General features: G+C 24.6%; 2 protein-coding genes across 5 annotated transcripts; one reads left to right on the plus strand and one right to left on the minus strand.

Moving 5' to 3' along the window:
• Window positions 1-292: 292 nt before the first annotated feature.
• Window positions 293-22,909, minus strand: LOC100863605 (BTB/POZ domain-containing protein 7). 4 transcript variants are annotated; one of them, XM_012483365.3, is made up of 12 exons: window positions 22,214-22,909; window positions 20,225-20,321; window positions 18,753-19,013; window positions 18,195-18,559; window positions 17,369-17,919; window positions 17,027-17,190; window positions 16,552-16,936; window positions 16,320-16,472; window positions 15,772-15,928; window positions 15,461-15,633; window positions 1,223-1,435; window positions 293-723 (listed from the first exon to the last, which is right to left on the minus strand). In XM_012483365.3, the coding sequence occupies exons 3-12, from the start codon at window positions 18,992-18,994 to the stop codon at window positions 436-438; spliced, it is 2,691 nt and encodes an 896-aa protein (XP_012338819.2). In that variant the 5' UTR covers window positions 18,995-19,013; window positions 20,225-20,321; window positions 22,214-22,909; the 3' UTR covers window positions 293-435. The 4 variants fall into 4 exon arrangements, with proteins under 4 accessions (XP_012338819.2, XP_003691495.2, XP_012338818.2 ...); XM_003691447.4 differs by having other exon boundaries at window positions 15,461-15,639; XM_012483364.3 differs by lacking the exon at window positions 20,225-20,321 and having other exon boundaries at window positions 15,461-15,639; window positions 22,214-22,352.
• LOC105734773 (uncharacterized) lies at window positions 2,761-14,829 on the plus strand. The gene is made up of 2 exons (XM_012483370.3): window positions 2,761-2,896; window positions 13,160-14,829. The coding sequence occupies exon 2, from the start codon at window positions 13,167-13,169 to the stop codon at window positions 14,427-14,429; it is 1,263 nt and encodes a 420-aa protein (XP_012338824.1). The 5' UTR covers window positions 2,761-2,896; window positions 13,160-13,166; the 3' UTR covers window positions 14,430-14,829.

Genomic DNA, 22,909 nt, shown 5'->3' on the forward strand with positions numbered 1-22,909 from the left:
AAGTAAAAGCTTTCATAATATTTATATATATAAATAGTTTTATGATATTAAATCGAATATAAAAATATTTCCAAAAATTTGAAAAATTTAAATTTAAGAGAAAAATACGAAGACTTTTTAGCCAACTTCATAAATAATCCTAAATGTTTTCAGTAACATTCTTTAATCCTAAATAATTTTCAGAAACATCCTGCACAGACGCGATAATATTGTGGTATTTAATCAAAATATCCAACCTCTGAATCCATTGAATTTCGTTAAAATCTTCGTGTAGACGAACCGAGAGATTTCTTCACTAATCTAACTGCTGAGAGAACAAACTTGGCAGTACATGAAGAGTACAGCTGGTGATTCCATATTCGTTCGTTAAATGAACTACCCCCTTTAGGGGCGATTATAGTTGCCATACAGTCCTCTTATCTCGTAAAAATAATCTTAAATAAATCTTGGTAAGGCAGTGCCAGCTCGATGATACATGTATGGTGGAGGAGGCGGACCAGTGTAGTGCCTCTGATGGGGATGAGGAAGGGAGGATCTATGGGATCCCATCGTCCCACTCGAAGGTGAAACATGTTGCAAAAGATGGGAAGTTCCATCCCCTAGATCCAACTCCAGCTCCTGTTCCTCTATCAGTTGCAACGCTCCAAACGAGGCCGTCGCCATCGCAACATCAGGCATCACACCCGACAATTGTCCATCGCTACACGAATTGTTCTCTTGTTGCTGAAAAAGTAAGATGGAAGAATGAAAATTGATTTAAATGATTTTTAAAAAAGTATTTTCATTAGATCATAATTAAGAAATATTGAATATTTTCTTTAACTTAGAGTACAATTTATGATAGCTGAGTTAAAAATGATCTGTTGAAAAAAATTTTCAAAATTTTATTTAATTTTTATCATGTAATAATTATTTCGAATTACTAAATTGACCCAATCATCAAATCAATTAATAAAGAATTAAATAAAATAACAACATGAATTATAAAAAAAAATTTTAAGAAAATTATATGAAATATAATATCATAACAAATGTTCGGATAATTTTAATAATTGTAATAATGTTTGAACGTGAAATTGCAATATAATGAATTAATTCTTTAACTTATAAGCAAAGAAGAAATAAAGCAAAAGAGTCACAATAACAGAATGTAAAATATTTGAGATGTAATTTTATATCAAAAGAAGTTATGATTTATTCTCATTTAATAATTAAAATTTACCTCAGCAAGGAGTCTACAACTTTCGCCTTCCGTAACTATAGCTGGAAGTTCGTGTCTATGAGTGCAAGAAGAGGCTGGCCGTGGAAACGTCATGTTTCTTCCGTAGCACAATGGTGGAACTGTTCTAGCATTGATCCCTAAACCCGGTGAATCCATATCTTCGATATCAGTTAGCCTTTCATTTTGCTCTTTCACGTTGTATGCAGCTGTATTCTGCAAAAAAATATGAAACAAACAAATTTATTTTTAAAAAATACAGATATTTATTATCTAATTTATTATTATTATCACTTCTATAAATCAGATTTACATCTAACGTAGAGTAGAATATTTAAATTGCAAAGAAATTTTTTCATGAAAATATAATAACATGACGTCTAATGAAATAATATATTTGATATTTATTAATAATTCTTACAAAAAAAATATTTATACATTATTTGATATTCAACCGATATCTAGAATATTTTAAATTCATGTTTATCTATATTATATTTATTTATATTTATGTTTCGAAAAATTTGAATAATTAAATATTTATTCATACTTATAAAATTTGTGTGCATTTAAATTTGCAATATTTAAATTTTGAAAAACTTAAATGCTTTATTAAATATTTATTCAAAATTTTAATTATTTTTAAAGAAATTTTTAAAAACAATAGATATGGAAATTTAGTCGAAGGTTATTTGATAAAACATTATTAACATCATTAACGTATTATTTCTTATTAACATATATATTGTTTATTCGTATTTAACACAAATTATATGTTAAAAAATTTCAAAGAATTGAACACATTGTATCAACAATATATATACATATATATCATTATATAAGCATTGTCAATTATGCATCATTAACTATATGTATATATATCAAATATCTATCTTCAGCTATTTACCATATCAATGTTATATTGATATATTTTATTTAATATATTTTTAATTGTCAAAGATATTTTTATATTTATATTTTATAAATATTAATACTATTTAAAAAATATAATATCTTTACTCTTGCTTAAAAGTTTTACGTTATATATTATATCGAAAAAAAAAAAAAATAACTTCTATTTTCTAGACATAGAAAAGTTAAGTACATTTATTTTCCTATGTATCGAACAATGTTTTACTCTTTCAAGGATAGAAACCATAAATTGTCCTTTTAACAAGGAAACAAGTCATCAGGTTGAAACTCATTCATGCAAGTAAAAGCGCGCTTAATTTGTAAACTGTACCAGCAAGGTTTAAATCAAACTTTCTAACTAAAACCTTGAACCTACGAAAGCTCACACCTAGCGACATTCATTAACCATCAGAAATCCAGGGGTATTTAAACAAGATCCCATGACTTAATCGTCTCTATAAAGTCTGACGTCAAGCAGTACGAGTGCGAAATTAGATTAAGGGATCGTTGAATCTCTCTTATTGGTCTCTCATCGTGTAATCTACACTCTAACGCATATTACATATTCGATTTTAATCCTTATCGAGGAGATGGGGATATCATGAATAAGCGTTGAAAAGAGGGAGAAAATAGGGGTCAAAGTCAAACGGTAACGAAGCTTGGCTCAGTTGCCGCGATTCCACTGTGCCAGCCAGCTGCATTCAACCGCTCCTATAATTTCTTCTAACACTGCAACGATTATTTTTGGATGATACTTCATTAAAGGTTGGTATCTCAACTGCCATCTTAAACTTGTCACGCATCACTACATTCAGCGTTTTAAAAATTTTTTAACTAAAAATTGTTTCATTTCGAGAAAGAAAATATTGCTTGAAGTTTTTTTTATAATTAATGAATTATTTATAAGCTTTGAATATTGAAGAGTTAATTTAAATTAATAATTAATTATTAAATTGTCAATAATTAATTAAAATCTTATATATTATTAGATTACAATATTAATGTCCCTATGATTATCGAATATTATTTTGTACTATTAATTATTATCGTTCAATAATTGTCAGATCTGTTAATTATTGACAATCCTTAGATGATTGCAATATTTATAGATTAGATAGCAAAATTAAAAATTTCAATCGTTAATTTGATTATAATTTAATCATAAAATTTTTATTTATTATTCCTTATATGTTATTTAATATTGAATGAAATAAATAAAGTGACAATCATTGAAACATATACTTTATATAATTTTTAAATAAAAATTTCATTCTGTGACAATATTCTTGTTGTTTCGCTCGGTGTCTAGATTAGATAAATTTGAGAGTTTGAATCAAGTTTGAATCAAGTTCAAGCTTGGAATTTTCTGTTTAAAATACTTTTTCTTTTCCATGTTTTGTGCAATTCTTGTGAAATTGTGCGATATTCAAAATTAAAAAAAAAAAAAGCTTATATGAAAATTTTAATTTTAGGTTCGTTTCAACTGTTTTTTATTTTTTGTTCTTAAAAGTTTAAAAAAAGTTTATTTACATTTATAAGATTTAGTATCAGAGTTTTAGAATTTTTTATCGATCATAGTTGCATAGATCCTCGCATAATCAATGCAATTCGATCATTGCATAGTCGGTTAACCGCGATTGCATAATCACAAATAGTTGCAAAATAATCAATTAGAAAATTACGCATAAAAAAAAATTTCCGTATTTTTGTCTGACAATGCTATGACATCTTATTTCGATGACACTGAATATCTCAATAAGTTTACATGAGAATATTTCATAATCATACTTTAAATACACAGAATATTTACTATTTAAAAATTCTTAAGATTAATCTTCTTATCATGATTATTTCATTTATTCGAATATTTTTAAAAGATTATTTTATTTTTGAAAGTTGAAATATATAAAAATTATAAAAGTTAATAAAATAAAATAAATATACATAGTTATATTTATATTTAGAACGTATATATGAATATTTTAATGAAAATCAATATTAATTTTGTTAAAAGTATTTGAATGTTCTTAGCTTCTTACCATATTTTTAATATTAATAACCTTATTTTTATATTTATATTTTTATATTTTATTTATTTCTATATAATATGTATGTAATATAAATATGTATGTAATACAAAATTATAATTTAATATTATAATTTCATCGAAATTAATTATTTGATTAACTGAAAATGTTAAATATTTATTTCATATTAAAAATTTTTAAAACATTTTTTTGAAACCAAAAGTTAGAAGCGATTTTGATCGCCATTATATTCTCCCCTATCACTTTATCTTAATATACTTAAATAGTAAAATAGCCTTGTTTTATTAGATTACTTTAGTATTATATATTAGTATTATATATAGATATATAAATATTTTTAATTCTCTAATAAATCTAATATTTTTCTCTAATATTTTTCGAATTGTGAAACACGAGCTAAACTCAGTACAAAGTTCATTTCGTTAGAGCGTAATTTTTTAAATTGACCTCAAAAAACCTGAGGAGGAACTTAATTAAATAGTATAATGTCTTTTCCTCATTTATATGTGAGAAAAAGTTAAAAATGCAGGAGACAATAAATAATATAATGTTTACGTTTCGTTAAAAACTAGCCTAAATCTAAAAAACTAAAATCTCATATGTTAAGGAAAAATTCTTTAGAAACGGACAACATAATCACGTTCAATATTCTCGAAATTAAAATTTCATTCTTTCGATATCCAATAAATATGAAGAAAATGATATTAAACTTGCAATAAATAGAGTATTGAGAGATTACAAATAATAAAAGAGAAAATGAACTATATAGATTATATGGCAAAAAATATCATCATTCTATGATATCCGATACTTTCTCCTTCCGTCAAATATCTTTTAAATATCTTACAATTAAAAAACTATGACGGAAAGGAAATGACTGAATAAGTCTACTTATGCTTACATTGAATACTGCATTAATTTTGAAATAGATGCAAAGAAACGAAACAGTTTCTTACTATGTTTTTTTTGTTATATTTCAGAAGAGAAAGAACTACGAATATTCCTTTCTATTTTATACTTAAAATCATCAATTTATTTGTGATGTATTTAATTCTTATAGCTGTACTCAAAATCTTTGGCATTCAACTTCATTCAACTTTTGTTTTATCAGTAATTTTGTCGTAATAAAATTTTAGCCTCTGAAATTGAATCAATAGATATACTAGTAGATATACTAAATAATGATGATTGAATTGTATTTTAAATTGAATTATATTATTTTCTTAACACTTACGATGGAAATATAGATGTATATACTTTAGAATAAATTTTTATGAAAAATTACACGAAAAAATATAATTATTATAATAATTATTCTTTTCTATTCTTTCTGTATTTTAAAATGAATTCTATTTTTTATCTTGAAACAATGAAAATATAACAGATTTGTATTATGTTTTAACACATTCGTCGCCACGTCACCTATATATGGGTGACAGGTATGCTTCCGCGGAGCCTCGTCACTCGTATAGGTGATGGCTTTCTTCTTCAAGAAAAATAAGATTTTTACATTTGTATTTATATTTAAGAAGATTATCAATCAAGTAAGAAAAGCCCCCTAGAATATTATATTATATTATATATAATTATATTATACATATAAAATGTAATTATATTATACATATATTTAGTAATGTAAATACATACATTTATACATATATTTAGTAATATAAACATATATATTTATACATATATTTATTAATGTAAATATATGTATAATAATAAAATATAGGATAGCGATTATATGGCGACATATGAATGCAAAGAGTTAAAGCGGAATTTTAAAAGAAATTTAATGGAATAAGCACTAAAATATAAACATAAAATATATTTTAGAATCACAGAATTTAAAATTTAAGAACAATTTAAGAAACAGAAAAGAGAGACAAGTATAATTTGTTAGCGAATCACTCTGCATTTTTATATCATTTTAAATCTAAAATTATACCGTATATGGTAACACAGAAAAGTGTTATTATCACCGATAATATAGAATTGAATTGAAGTTGTCAATTAGAGGCTTATATTCAGACCAAAATATTTAAAATTGACTTTGGAAACGAACGAAGGAAAGGAAGCGAAGAAGTAGAAGTAGAGGCACTGAACATTACTAATTAACTGAACTAAAATCAATATTACAGAATTAGTTAATAAAAACTAAGAACTAATATAGATAAATAAATATCCCAATTAAATTTTATATTAAAATGTATAAAGTAAAAATATTAAACTATTAACTATTTCCCTTTACGTTCTTACGGTTTTCCGATAGTAACATTTCGTGAGAAACTCGACGAAATCACGGTGACGAATTGGGTGTTAAAATAAAAAGAGATGAAAAGAATTTTGTAAAAGAAATTCTATGAAAAATAATATATATGAAAAAAAAAGAAACAAATTTTCCTTTACATGATCCAAATGAAAATTGATATCTTGTATATAATATTTTAAATGATTTTAAATAAATCTATCTTGTGAATTTAATTCTTAATAAACTTTTTGTTTCGTACAAAGAAAAAAAAACCTCTCTTGTGTAATTTCAAATGTTGTTTATATCTATATACGAATATATTTTCAAAATATTTTTTCAATACAAAAAAAATTTATTTCTATGAATAATTCAATTTAAAAAGAAATAATTTGCATTTCTAAATGCAAATTATACATTTTTTTTTTCTTGCGTTTTTCTTTCACAAATTTAAACGAATTATGTCAGAATTTTTCAGACGCATATGCAGTTATTCTATTACGTTAGATTTCTTGATGCGTTGCGCAAACTATAAATAGAGCATATACTCTTAGTAAGCTGAAGTCTCGACTACTATCTAAACGACAAATGTTATAGTAGTCTTTTTTTTATTTTTGCATTAAATAATTTCTTAATAACTATTTGATGTTATATCAAATTATAAGTAAAATTAATAATAATTAAGAAGCAACAAATAAAGTGAAAATTATAAATCAATAATTCATTATTGTTAAATTATAGATAATCTATATCTATAAAATTAAAAAACAATTATTCGATCATTTAACTTTTTTTTTTGAAAATATTCTTCATAAAATAAGATAAAGCAAAAAAATAATTCGCACATTTTAAATATTTTTCATGAAATCTAATCATTGACCGAAATTGGACTTTATTTTAATTTATTTTGATAAAATTTGAATATAAATTATGATCCATTAATTATTTATACATTATTATTTTATTTAATGTGATTAATTATATATTATACTTTGTTTAGAATGTTTACTAAAATTATCAATAAATAAACAATTGTTATTATTTGATTCGATACAATTCAAAAATAAACTATATTCATCAACTAAAAATTTTGAAGAAAAATTAATTTCAAATTAGATAATTAGAATATTAAAAAAGAAAAAATTTATTAAATTTTTCTTATTATTTATATATTTTCCTAAAATTAAAAAATTAGATTATCTTAACAATATAAAAATTAAATTATTTTTACTATCTTATTAAAAATATTATATACTTAGATCATTAATTTTTGAAATAAATTGAAAAATATTAGCATAAATAAGTATGTTTTCGATATTTTTTTAACTTTAATTATTATTTAAATATATTTAGACATATATAATCCAATAAGTATTTCTATTACTTTATTCGAAAGAATGTTCGACAGAATCATTTCGTGTCAAGAGTAACTGTATAATTATTATTGTAAAAGCACAAGATTGAAAAATTTAAAAAAATCTTTTTTTTAAAGATTCCTTCAATTTTAATATTCAACACATTAAAATCTATAAAAATTCCTTTTATTTATTTCAAATCAATGTTTAACAACGATAATGTGAAAATCTTCTTATAATTTTTATAAATATTGAAATTAAAACTTATTTATTATCCTTTATTAAATTTTATGAAGCAAGAAACATATCCTATATAAATATAAAATCGTTGCATTTAATACAAAAAAAAAAAACAAATATTAATAGAAAATCAAAATTATATTGTATAATGATATAAAAATAATAAAGAAATAAAAGAAGAAATAATAAATTTCCTTTTTCGAGTAAATAACTGCAATCGAACAAGTAATAAAAAAGTTAATGAATAAAAAATAAACGAAAAGAAATTGGAATCGAATAAACGAATACAATTTAAATCGATTATTTAATTTCTTCTAAGCATCAAAAACCAACTAGAATTCGCTGATATAATCGATCTTTTAAATTTAATAGCACTATTTGCTTAATGACGTATAATCATGTTAAACTACAGTTACCAGTGAATACATTTTTTTAACGATTATGTTCAAAGTATTTGTAGGATAAATTCATGAAAGAAATTTTGAAAAATTCTCCAAATATCGTATTCGTTTCATAAAATATTTTTATTCGTTAAAACATTAGTATCAAAAAATAGACTCATAATCTTATGCAACATCAATCAAACGTTTCGTTGAATAATGTTTTGACCACCATAATGAAAACGTATACGTCGTGACGTATAAGTCGGGTTTCGAGTAATTTATTCAAATCATTCTGCGTCGCTTTTCTATTCACATACGAAAACATTGTTCGGCAAACCATTGTCGCGGAAGTCATTCGAGATAAATATCACGTTATCATCATAAATAATTTGTCGCTAGATTTTATATCTGAAAAACATCGGTCGACGAGTTTATCTCGTGCAATTTTCGTCTACGGAAATTGCGATGCGCTCAATTTCTCGCGTGTAGCGGAAACTCGTGCCTCTGACAGGCAGGAAACGACCATAGAAAAAGAAGGATCATCGACGAGGAAGCGTCGATATTGCTCTATTGCGTTTCGAGATTAATTTTCGGGAAAAAAACACGAAAGATGGAAATATTTTATCATGATATAAGCCATGATATAAGATATTGTAATGTAAAGTTTTCAATATTTTAGAATTATATTTGATAATGCTACAATAAAAGATGAAATTAAATTAGGAATTAATTAAAGGAAATTGTTACGTTGAAAATATATTATAAAATGGAACCTTTATTATTCAAATATTAAGATTTTAATTTCTATTATCATACAATGCAATCATTTTCTCGCAATCTAAATTAATTTATAATTATTTAAATTTATTCCAAAAGCGTTATTTAATTTAATTTCTATTTAATTCCTAATAATTTTATTTTATGAAATTTCATCGATTCGTAATATGTATAATGATACATAATTTTTTTTTTTTCAAGCTTTCGTTTCATTTTAAAATAGTTATTTTTTTCTTCGACATTTTCAAATATATTTGTTATATTTTTTCCTGCTGATATTCGATAAATCGAATGATCAATTATTATCAGTTAATGATATACTTTCTCGATCGATAAATTATTTTATCGAGGCTAGAAAATAACGTTTCATATCTATAGAAACACACCAATCTCATAGAATCATAAAACAAATAAAGAAAGATAAATTATGAAACAGAGGATTATAAGAGATTAAAAGTTGATCTTGTAAAATAAACTGTGCTATAAATTAATACTTGAAGACTTAAAGTATCAAATCGTTTGTAAAATATGAAATGAATTCTCTCTCTCGAACACTAATTGCTAAACTATTTCCAAACATTCAACAACTGTTTTAATCAAATGTTTAATTAACAGTTTAACATATTAACGATAATATCAGACTTGTTTGCTTATTTAAAATTATATACAAATATTGAACTTTGTAATAATTTCGAGTAATTTTGCTTCCATCGAATTTACAATCAATTTTCATTCTTCCAAGCTTAAGCGTTTTAAAGAATTGTGTTGAAAAAAATGATGAAAATCTCCAATACTTTCCTTCTTAAATCGATAATCCATCATATTCGATTGACGTTGAAAATCTACGTTACTTAATTGCGAAATTGATATCTTATTTTATAACCACAATACACAGCCTAGAAAAGTGAACATAATGAACAACTTAAGAGATAATTGTATGCATATCAAGTTGTACGACTTTCATGTTATTTACTTTCAATAAAATTCTCGAATGTGATAGAAATGTTATTTTTTTAATTCTATACGTTTATTATATAGAATTATTCTATGTGCAAAAATATGCCAATTTTTATTCAAATCCAAGTTCCCTCGATTTTAAATTCGATTCTCTCAAAAACGAAGCTAAATGAAAAAGTTTAATTTTATATTTTCGATTTACTTTCTACGATCTTTTTTCATTTCTCATTGATAGATATTTGAATTTTTTTTTTTCACATTGAATGCAAATATTTAAATATTATTGACTATAAGCCAATATCCACTTATTGATCAATATAAAAATTACATATATTTAAATGTATTTTATTAATTTATAACTAATTTTATAAGAATTCTAATTATTTTTCTATTCTATTTTATTTTTTATCTTCTTTTCTTTGTACTACATTTAAAATATATTTTAAATATATTAAGATTAAGTAATTTAATTAAAGAAAAAATTTCAAATAATTTATTCAATTTTTTTCAATTCATTTATTTTTATATTCCTCAATAATTTCAATAAATTGCATTTTATTAGTTTAAATGAAACAAAAAAACGAAATTTACTAACAACTGCATATATACAAAGTGAAAATAAAAAAGATATGCAGCAATATTTTATCTTATTTATCTTAAACTGCTGCTATGATAAAGATATTTGATATTATCTATTATTCCCTATAATAAAATCATATTTAATAGAGTTGGATAAATAGATAATGCAGCTTGCTATGATACACGTATGGTAATTCGATGATGCAAGTTTTTTTAAAATTACCTGCACGCGAATCTAAGCGACATTATCTGTATTCTATCGCATAACTTGAACTATAAAATCGATTTAGAATTAATATAAGCATAGAAAGACAATGAGTAAATAACTGTAAGATGTATTTATAAATATATTGTATCCTTGTGTAAATATTGTGCAGCCTTGCTTTCCAACTAAATATCTTTTTTTTATCTTTCTCTTTTATTTCTATTTCTCATTTCACTTTTATAATATTAAATTTTTGTAATCACGAAATATATATATATATATATCTGAATAATGATAAAATGATTTAAACTTTCTATTACGTTTTAATATTCAATTATAATTTGTATTTTTACATTGACGTTTTTTACATTGAAATTACTTAAAAATCAAATTTTTTGAGATTGTTTATTTTAAAATATATTTATCACTATAATAAATTTTTAAAAATGTTACAGAAATATTTATTCTTTGATCACTTTAATTAATGATATAATAAGTATAATTATTTATAATTATAATATGATATTAAACATATGATATTTAATATAATATTAAAATACCGATCAAATTTACTAAGTAGATTTTCAAAATAGTTGTGAAAAATTGTTTGCCAAAATATTAAAATAAATAGCAAATTATAATAAATTATAATAAAAATAAGTAATACGAAGAACATGATTTTACACTTAATGATATACTTAAAATGTATAGAAAAAATTAAAATAAAACATTTATATAATCAATATATAAAAATAAAAATTTCAAAAAATAAAATGAATATATATATCATTGATATGTTATCACTTATTATATTCGAATAGCGCTTTAGTCGTTTGATAAGTGTTCCATATATATATTTCTAATAGAAAATATTACAGTTCTCGATTAGTGTTGTATAAATCAAAAACATTTATACGAATAAACTAAAAAATATTGAAACACGAGTAAGTCTTCATCAATTCATCTCTAATTGACAATAAAATAATAAATTGTATAAAGTGAAGCATTAATTATAGTGAAGAACCTATTATTACGCAGTTTATGAGATTAGTAGTGATCGCGAAAAGAATGACTAATGTAATGTATTATTACTTATAAACTATTTCACTTATTATAATTTTGTAAGTAACAACTTGTTTGAAGAAGATAAATCAAGCATCATAAAAAGCATCCTCGTTGAATAGATAATATTTTTATAGATATTGCATAGAATAATATCTCAAAAATTTTATTTACGGGAATGTAACATAAATATTCTCCGAGTAAATATACTTCATTCGATAATCAAAAAGAGAAATTCGATCGTTAATAATTTTTTTAAAATTGGCAGAAAAACAATTTTATATTCCTAATTAGAATTCTATTCATTTATACAATCAGATGTCATTAATGTAATATTTTAAAAAAAATATATTAACACGAAATTTTAGATATGGAATGCAAATAAAAAATTAATTATCTTTTTATTTAAACAAGAAAAATTTGTATATATATAGATAACTATATAAAAACTGTATATACATATATTACCATATATTATATTTATCAGTTGTTTCATAATTATTTTCATAACTAATTTAAAAAATTCTATATTATAATACATGTATTATACGTGTATATACGTTTATTTTATTATAATTATTTTCTATTTTAAAGTGTTACATATATAACATTAAATATTATCGCATTTGTTATTTTTTTTAATATTCTAATTTTCAATTATTTTTGAAATGCATTATAATATATTAATAAATTAATAATAATCAATATATAGTTATAAGATATGACAAATTATATGATAAGTTATAAAATCAGTTATATGATATTTATTAATAACAATAATAATATTTATTAATAATATATATCATATTTCAAAAATTCTTCGTTTTTACATTTAATTATAAATAAAAAATTATATTCACGTCTTTTGGGATATAATAGGATAAAACCATTTTTATATATTCATAAATAGTCATAATTTTAACTGGAGAACAAAAGAGTTTATTAATTTAGTTATTAATTTTTTCGATATTTAAGTTAAATTGAATGAAATCTTATCGTGAACTACATAATTACGATTTTTAATCAGTCATTTAATATGTTATTATAAATTAGCCTTCTGTAATAAATAAATTCAACCAGTAATTTTAAATTAATAATAATCGAAAAATTATAATATCTATTATAATATCTAATATTATAATATAATGATAGACATCATAAACTATTATTTCAGGTAAATAATGTCACCATCGATCGAATCATTTCCAATTCAAAAATTGGACACACTTCTAGCACAAAGTTTAGGTAACAATATTCAAATAAAACATGTGGAATGGAAACTCCTGAACGCTCCAGGTGAAAATTATGGAAGCGACATGCTAGCGATCAATGTCATCGTAACGAGATCCTCCAACAACACGGAGGAAACTTTGAATCTGGTCGCAAAACTTCCACCCACTTCTGCCTTTTTATTGGATTTGTTCAATAGTCCAGTATCGTTTAAAAAAGAGATTCAATTCTATAATTCTATGGCGAAGGAGTTTATGAAATTACAAATCGAGAGTGGCATAAATGATCCGCAATTGGTACCCAAGTTCTTTGGAGGAAGACTGGGCTTGAAGCCAGACAAATTCGACGGACAAGCCGTCATTCTTTTGGAGAATCTGAAGTGCAATGGTTACATAACGGAAGATCGAATTTTTGGATTGGATAAGAAGCACACAGAATTCGCGGTCAAACGTCTAGCTAGAATGCACGCTTTTGTTATTGCTTTGAAATTGAAAAAACCTCAATTGTACAAGAATATAACAACCGAATTGTTAGTGGAGATCGTAAATGAAACGACAGAAAACTGCCTAAATGATATGATGCAGAAAATTCTGTTTGACTTACAGAATATGGAGGAAATTAAACCATATATCGATAGTATCAAGAAGAGCATAGAATACTGTAAAGAGATTCAGAATTCAAAGGAAGTGGAAGAACCTTGGGGTACAATGATTCACAACGACTTTTGGGTAAATAATATGATGTTCAAGCATGATGAACAGGGAGAGATTGTTGATATGAAGATTGTAGATTTTCAATTGAACATTTACGATTACGGTGTTAAAGATCTGATCTTCTTTCTTGTATCGAGCGCGAACAAAGATACTCTGGACAATAATTTGGATTATATGTTAGATTTGTATTATTCTTCTTTCATTAAAGATCTAAAAACATTAAATATAGATATAAGTAAATTCCCCAAGCAAAAGTTCGATGAAATTGTAAATCATTGTGGCATTTTAAAACTCAATCAATGTCTTATGATGACTCAAGTGATTCAAGCTCCTCGAACAAATAAAAATTTAGATACAAAATTAAATACAAAAATTACAAATTTTGATACGGAAATGAAACCTGATGAAATTTTTAAGGATCAATCTGATAATGTTATATATAAACAAAAATTATTATATATTGTAATCCTATTCCACAAAAAAGGATGGTTAGTTAAATAATAACAATTTTTAATATGTTAGATAATTTGTCATGAATAGAACAATATTTTTATAGATACAAAGTACAAAATAAATGTTTTTATATAAACAGTGTTAAAATTTGCACAAATTATGTTTATATAAAATATAGATATTAATATATATAGATTATAGATGATTTTGATGATATTAAAGATAAAAACTTATAATTGAAAATTTCATCTAGAAAAAAATACCAAATATATTTAAGCTTTAAAACTTAAATAGTTTTTTAGAAAATAAATTTTTTATATAATATGTATAATATGTTATATATTTTATTAAAAGTTAAATTTGTTATGTTTTACTGTCTGCACCATGTTATCTTGCACATATAATTATTTTTTTGAAATAAAGAGTCTATTTTATTACATAAACATAATACAGATGAAATTTATTTTTTTAATCCCATGTGAAAATAAAGTATTATATAATCGTTTCAATAATTATTTTTAATTTTCTCTGCTGTTCATTTTAATCTCCTAAATTGCTATTATTATTTTTGAAAATTTTTGTTATATAGATATATTGTCCAGAATTTTATCTTTATATGTTTTATATGTATCTTAATGTTTTATATGTTTGACATGTTCTTAATTGATAGAAGAAATCAATAATATATATATATATAATATTGAAATATATTAATTGCGACTATTTATTATTTTTAACTAATCGAATTAATTATTTTGAAATAATAAATAACTAATTACATTTCACTAATTTCATAAAAACATTAATTGCAAATAACATTAATTGCAAAATTAAATCATGCTTTATAAAACTCATATCCATTGGATTAAAAAAAAAATTACATGTTGATATCATTATGAAATAAACAGGAAAAAAAAATAAAAACATCAAGCAGTTATTTGAAATATTTCAATTGTTTAAAGTAAAAATTTTCCTGTTTTGAATTCCTATCAGAATGTAAAGACAATAATTTATTGCTGCATATGTTCAAGAAGAGATTTTAAAATTATATTAAGAAACAGGAAAAGAAGAATACTCACCTCTAACAGATCTGCTACTGTGTCAGGTAAGTTGAATTCTCTTACAACACGTAGTCGCACTTGTCTGTTAATTTCATGACGTGATGATAGCGGCAAACTAATAGCTCTCTGACAACTGGGGGATTGTCTCAATTTCTGTTCTCGCTTCATCATAGCTGCCAAAGTCGTGGAATCTGGAACTTAAATAGAACTCGTACCGAACCAGTTTTTTGAAAAAGCGGTTTGAAAAAGAAATTTTTCACATATTTTGCAAAAATACAATGAAATAAAAATTGTAATATTATCTGATAAGAAAATAGCGAACAAAATACCTGGGAATGCGGCAGCGAGAACATCTACACCGGCTGTACCCATTGGTCTCGGTTTCTCATCAACCATATACAAGGCATCGGGAATATCAGCCACGTAACGTGGCCTTCGTAATCTCACTAAATCTGCTTCTTGGACCATTTGTTCCTCAATTAAAGACTGCAAAAAAAACTTAAACTAAGAATATACGTCAGTGAAATATATAGTATGTATATAATTTTTTTGCATGTATATAATTATTAATATATAATATATATATATAACTCTAGTCAATTCTAGTCATTCGAGGTTAATTATAGATGATATTAATATAGATAAAAATTTGATAAGTTTTATAACATATTATAATACATAAATCTTTAAAATATCAATACAACATATATGATATGATAATAAGTCATTCATAAATTATTACAGAACATTAATTTAACTAACTTTATTAACAACTTAAATAAGTTTTGATTATTCAGTATATTCAATTAAAATATAAAATTAATTTTAAAAGAAATTTTTAATGATTATTTTTTTCTTTTTAATAAAAATTTCATACCTTTATTTCTTCGTAATAAGGCATGAATAAGCGTGGCCTTACAAAAAATCCATTTTTCTTTCCTCCTCTTATCCATGCATTCATTCGTAAATTTTCTCTTTCGTCTCCTATCATATGACTGGGTGGAGTTGAAACTAATCCTCTTCTAATAGCCTAAACACAGAAAAGCTTTATTAAATAATTGTATAAAAATGAATATTTATAATTGCTGAATAAACTTAACGTTTCGTACTTGAGCTAGCGCTTCGCTATTTGGGGGTAATATGTGATCCATTCTGACAAGTGGTAAAAGTTCACTAAGTATTTCCCGCAATTCTATATCGCTTAGATCCCTCTTCTTCAATCCTTTTCTAGTTACAGAATGTACCGTATGACTGAGCAAATTTGGTTCCCGATCTTCCATACGACGCACTAATTCTTGTTCCCCCCACTTGAGTACCGCTTGCAGTATTTCAAGTTCGCTCGCTTGCAAAAAATGGCTTTGTAAAACATTTGCCAAATGTGCGTGATCCAATTGATGAAGAATAGAAGAAGAAGCGACTGGCTGAAATTCTTCTCTTAAAAAATGCAACGCTTGTCTATGTACCCATGCCGATCCATGAGGTTGACTACCCCATCTGTAAAAAAAATTAGATATCCATAAGTAAGAATAATTTTTAAAAAATTTCAACTTAATTAATAAAACTCTAAATTATAAAAAAATTTACTTTAAAACCGTTGGAAGCGATTCCAATGTAAGATATTCTAAAATAAGATCTTCACAACCCTGTGATAATATATCTAGCTCCAAAAATCGGCCGATTTGATACAATTCCATTGCTTCTTCTAAGGGGCTTGGTCGAACACGTCCAGTGTGCGTAAGAGCTTGAACCTAAGAAAAAACATATAGAAAAAAAATAATTCATATCTATATCATAAGTTAAGCATTAAAAATTATTAAATTATATTTTAAATACAAACTTTTTATTAAACATTTGATCTTACTTCCAAATTCTAATCACTTTAAAAAAAAAATGTCAAAATGCATTTATAAAATATAATATAATTACCTCTCCAAGACTACCAGCGCTGTTCCCGCAACCATTACCTCTCATAATTAAAGATAAATCAACGGTATCTAAATATACTGCATGTAACAATACTCTGGCATATCGTTTGGGTATTACACTCTCATCCAAAACTATTCTAGTGGGTATATGAAGCGCTCTTTCTGTGTGATCTTCCCCAGATCTAGTCCGTCTTTGTATTAAATTTCTGAAGAACGGGGATCTCGCAGAAAGTATCGCTTTATGACATGGCAGTTCTAACTTTGGCCGGAATCCATATTCTGAACTTCCACTATCTGGTCTCTGATAATCACTATCCGATGTGAACACTAATGCGGCATCCGCGTAATCACCGGTATCTAACAGGTATCTAAGATCGTGTTCCAACGGATTCGGTGTCCCGAATTCTTCGCTCAGTCGTCGCAAGAGATTCGCCTCCAACGTTGCATCGTGTGGACAAATATCACCAGTGTAGAGATATCGCAACAATGCAGAAAACATTTGTACTTCGAGATTCGGTGTTCTCAGTTCCAAGCATATTCTGGCACCGTATCCTGTGAAATGAAATTACGATTAAAATAAATTTTTAAAACCGACTATTACATTATTAACCCTCCATAACTAATTTTAATTGTTTATTCACAAGAAAAATACAATATACCATTATATTCAATTATATCATGATTGAAAAAATAAGAAGTAACAAGTGATAATATAAAACAAAATAGTGCATTAATTAATAAAATAATTATTAAGAGATATAATTTAAAAATTATATAGTGCTACAAAGAATTAAATGGATATAAAGAGGGCAAAAATTTTGATATACCCGGACATCCAGCTAGCAAATCCCTAAAGTACGGGCAACGTGCCGACAACAGGGCTCTGTGTACGGGGAAGCATGCTCCTCGGTAGACGAGATCCACATCAGAACAATGTTTATAGTCGTACAACTTCGACAAATCCTGTTTATATGTGGCAGCTGGTGGTCTAGCTAATTCGGCTTGGACATGGAGATCCTTTAATGCAGCTAACGCCTCATACTCCTCTAGAAGTGCCGTTGCTTCTAAATGACTCCATGTTGAGACCAAATCTCGGATTATCCTACCATGGTCACAGGCCTTTGAAGACCGACGTCTCCGAATGAATTTCTTTCGTAATGTCGCGAACCCCGTCATTTTCTTCTTCTTTTCCCTGAAAATAAACGACATTCAATTTTATCAATTTCTGTAATCGTTAATCCGGAATCAAAGACGCTCATTAAGTTTGTTGCTAATGATACCGTCAGCTGAATCTTTAAAACGGTATCATTATCGTGTATAGATCTAGGCGATAAAGAACGACAAGCAAATGAGATAAGGAGACCTGATGGTAAATATTTAAATACCTGATAGCAATGCCATGTTGATCAGGTGGATTACCAGAGGATGAAAGTCTAGCTGCTTGAATCGAATCTCCACCTACACTGGTGATGCTTGACGATGCAGAAGCACCCATTCTATGTATCATATAGGAAGCATCTCCACGCCGTCTTTTCACGAACCAGCAATCCCTTTTATCAGAATTATCAACCTCCTTTGGTCGTCTGCGTTGCAATACACACGGTGTCAAAATTCGGAATACATTCATTGCTCACCCAGACAACAGCCTGAAATCATTGTTCATCTTCTATACGATAAACACATATCCTTTGTGCTTATTGGGCAAATTTCAATGTTTTCGAGTTAAAAAATTGGAAAATTTGTTTTAAATGAATTTTTCTTTCTTAAAAATTAAATGTATTTCGTAATTTTTATATAATATTAATATGTTTCATATAATGAAAATTTAATCTTTTATATGACCTGAATCATTTATAAATAAATTTAATTAAAGAATTTCTTTATTAACATTTAAGATTTAAATTTTAAAGATTTATCAAGATTTATTAATTTATTTATACATTAAAAAATATTTATCGAAGGAAAATTTTCATTGAAAATTACTATTTTTTTACGATTACTATTTTTTTTAATAATCAAATTAATAAATATAATATAATTAATGCATTTTACATAATAAGAGATTTAATTTTTTTTTAACTTTTAAAAATACTGTAAAAATAGATAAATTATATATTTATAAAAATATTTTAAAGATAAAAGACAAAATATTATGTGAAGAGACTTTTTATTCAACAATATTATTATTTTATATAATTTATATAAAAGTTTATATATTTGTAATGAATAAATGTTTTATCAAAGCATAAATTTTTTTTTCTGTTCTTATCTGAGTTCACGCAAACAGGTCACTTTAAACATTGACCAAATATGCGATTATACAATATATAAATAAATCTCGAATTATATAATGTAAAAAAAAAAAAAAATAACAACTCAAGAGAAAATAAAAAATCATTTGATTTACTCGAAAAAAAAGTATCAATTTCGATGTGTTTTTTCATTTGTAGTGACGTTTTCATCTATATAAGTACACATATTTTTAATATTCAAAATTAACATATTTCAAGGTCAATATTTTAAAGCAACAATGTCAAATACATATATTAAATACAGATTTTCTTAAATAATCAAAACTTTTACCATGCATGATTCTATTTATTAACTGAAAAATTCATTTTAGAGATTTTTAATAATTATAAAATTTATTGTCTAAAATTTTTTTCAAAATTCACTATCTAAAAAACTGAAATATTTAATGGATTTTTTTTTATTATTTAATGTATTATTCTAATTTTTATTTATAAGAGAAAATAAAAAACATCGAAAAAATATGTATCGAAATGATTTACATAAAAATAACGAAAGTTTATCGCATCTTAAACTTTCACTTTGTTAGCCAACATACAATATTTACCTAGAAAGTGCACTGCATTGAATTCGGAAGCGCCTTTTAAATGGATACGCTCAATTCTCGATACTTTTTTCATCCATTTCCGACGAAATTATCGAGGCTTGAAAGGAACAAATTTTTGGAAGTCATCAGATGTTGAATAATATATAATCATAGTAATAATCTTATCAAAAATTATTTTATTAAGCTGTTCTGGAAGATCTTTTAAAAAATTCTTTTTAATTGCCTGATCTATTGCGAAAGCTTCAATTAAGCATTAATTTCTATCAAAAATAATTGTTTACAGGCAAATGCAATAAAATGGATACTTTAAAATGGCTTGATAACAGAAAAGTGATATATTGATGTATTTGTGATTTTTTTGAACTAGTTTTTTTTTTTATTTTATTATAATGTTACAAATATACTAATATAATTGTAATCTTTATTTGATAATTTTATGACAAATATGACTATATGATGAAAATAGTTATTCCAACTGTAATACGATAAAATATGTGAATCTCGTATGATTCATTATATATCTATTATATTGAATGTAACATTATTTTTACTTAAGGAAATATTAAAGTACAATATATATAAATTCAAGAAAGATTATTAACTTTTATTATTATTAGATTATTCTTCACAAACAACTTTTTTTGAATACTATATAATATTTTAATAAAAAATAAAAATAGAAATAAGAAAAAAATATAGCATCCTTCATAATCTTTATTTTTTTGAAATTTAAATATTTTAATATATGTGGAATTTTAAAAATAAACTTAACAATATTTATAAATATCTAAATATGATTTTTAATAATCAATTTAATTTATATACAAAAAATAAAATGTAATATATTTAAGAAAAAACTATCATTATAGAATACAAATAATAAAAACTATTCTATCAAAATATTATATTAATAAAATTTAACATGAAATTTTAAATATATTTTTTAATGTTATTTATGGATAATAATATAAAAGAAAAACATAACTTTGAATGTTCTTTATTATTTATTACATTCTCATTAGATTTCGTAACTTTCACTACTTATTTAATTTAATTAGTGTCATTTGTGTCTTTATTTCATATTTTTGTTATAAAATACATTCAATATATATTTTTAAACATGCTTATATATAAATTTGAAGCATAAGCAAATCAAAATATCAAAATAGATCAAAATAATATCATATATGAATTCAACATCATATATTAAAAAACTATAATAAAAAAAAAATATATAAAAAATCTTAAAAAATATATAACATATAATTAAAAATAATTTTAAAATTAATATATCTTTTGTATATAATTTTTAATGTATTTAATGTATTTAATTTTTAAAAATACATTTAATGTATTTTTAATTTTCATGTATCAAGTAATATAATTAAAATAGATAACTAATTCTTAAAAATATATATAGTTTTTTAAAAAAATAATGGAAATTAAACGATAATCAGCAACTATAAATATATATTATATGTATTTATATATAGATTTATATTCATTATCAAAATATTCTTATACTACAAAATAAATCATTAATAAATAGAATATAATTAAATCAAACTGACACATTATTCTAAATAAATATAACATATAATACTTTAATAAAATATTAATTCGATGAAACACAATAGGAAAATATTATGAAGAAAAATAAAAAGCCAAAGCATACTGTAACTCCATTACAAAACAGCCCAGAAAACTACTGACAGAAACATATCAATAGGTCAATAGTAGTCAGCTGAGCTATGATTGCGATCACGTTACGTGGTTAACAATGCGTATGACGTATGTCTAGTAAGTTCAATCACCTCTGCGATTACATGAAGAAAAAATAGAGAAAAACAAAAAGAAAAATATATCCAATAACGTACGTGCAAATATATCTTCGTGATGCACGATAAAATCAAGATACATGATCGACAAGTGAATTGTAATTGCAGAGTGCATTGAGAATATTTAGGAAATACGAAAGTTTCTCGTTACCTGGATATCTTGGATGCATGTGTTTCATCCATTATTTCCGTTCTCGCAAGACTTCTTTGAATTCAAACTGGCACAAGTAATCATCACAAAGCACGACGGCCATGTTTATGCTTGTCAGCTTAGTCTGCATGTAAATAAAACTCAATCGCGTCACGATGAATATGATTTGTAGCTCGCATTTCTGTATTATCGAAATCTATGAAAAAACTTTATGACAAAAGAATATTTAGCTACGTTAAATAAATACAACCGTGCAAACGACAACGCATAACTTTGTGCATAGCGAATCGTCTCTTCACACGAAAACAAACCTCGACGATAGTCATACTAACTATTTGAGTCGATGATAGGCAAAACGAAAATAACACAAAATATTAAAAATAATGTGTGAAATAGTTTGTTTACGTTTTCGATGCTTTCACAAATAACACTATTGTTTAAGATATACACACAGCGAAGAAACTTTTTTGACACGAAAAGATTTATATTCTATCTGATCATGCGCGAATACACAATTCCATGATCAAGTACCCCATGACCAATTTTGCAGAATACGAATATTAGAGAGATTAGGTTTACTAATTATATAGCAATGATAACGATATTTTTTTAACATTATTGAAGAATAATGCGTTATTTTTGTTTAAATGAATTTCATGATTGAAACAACTATTACGAACTGTTATCGTACGTTTC

Source organism: Apis florea, unplaced genomic scaffold (assembly GCF_048593485.1).
Source record: "Apis florea isolate Af1SG1 unplaced genomic scaffold, ASM4859348v1 contig_3034_pilon, whole genome shotgun sequence".
Lineage (NCBI taxonomy): Eukaryota > Metazoa > Arthropoda > Insecta > Hymenoptera > Apidae > Apis > Apis florea.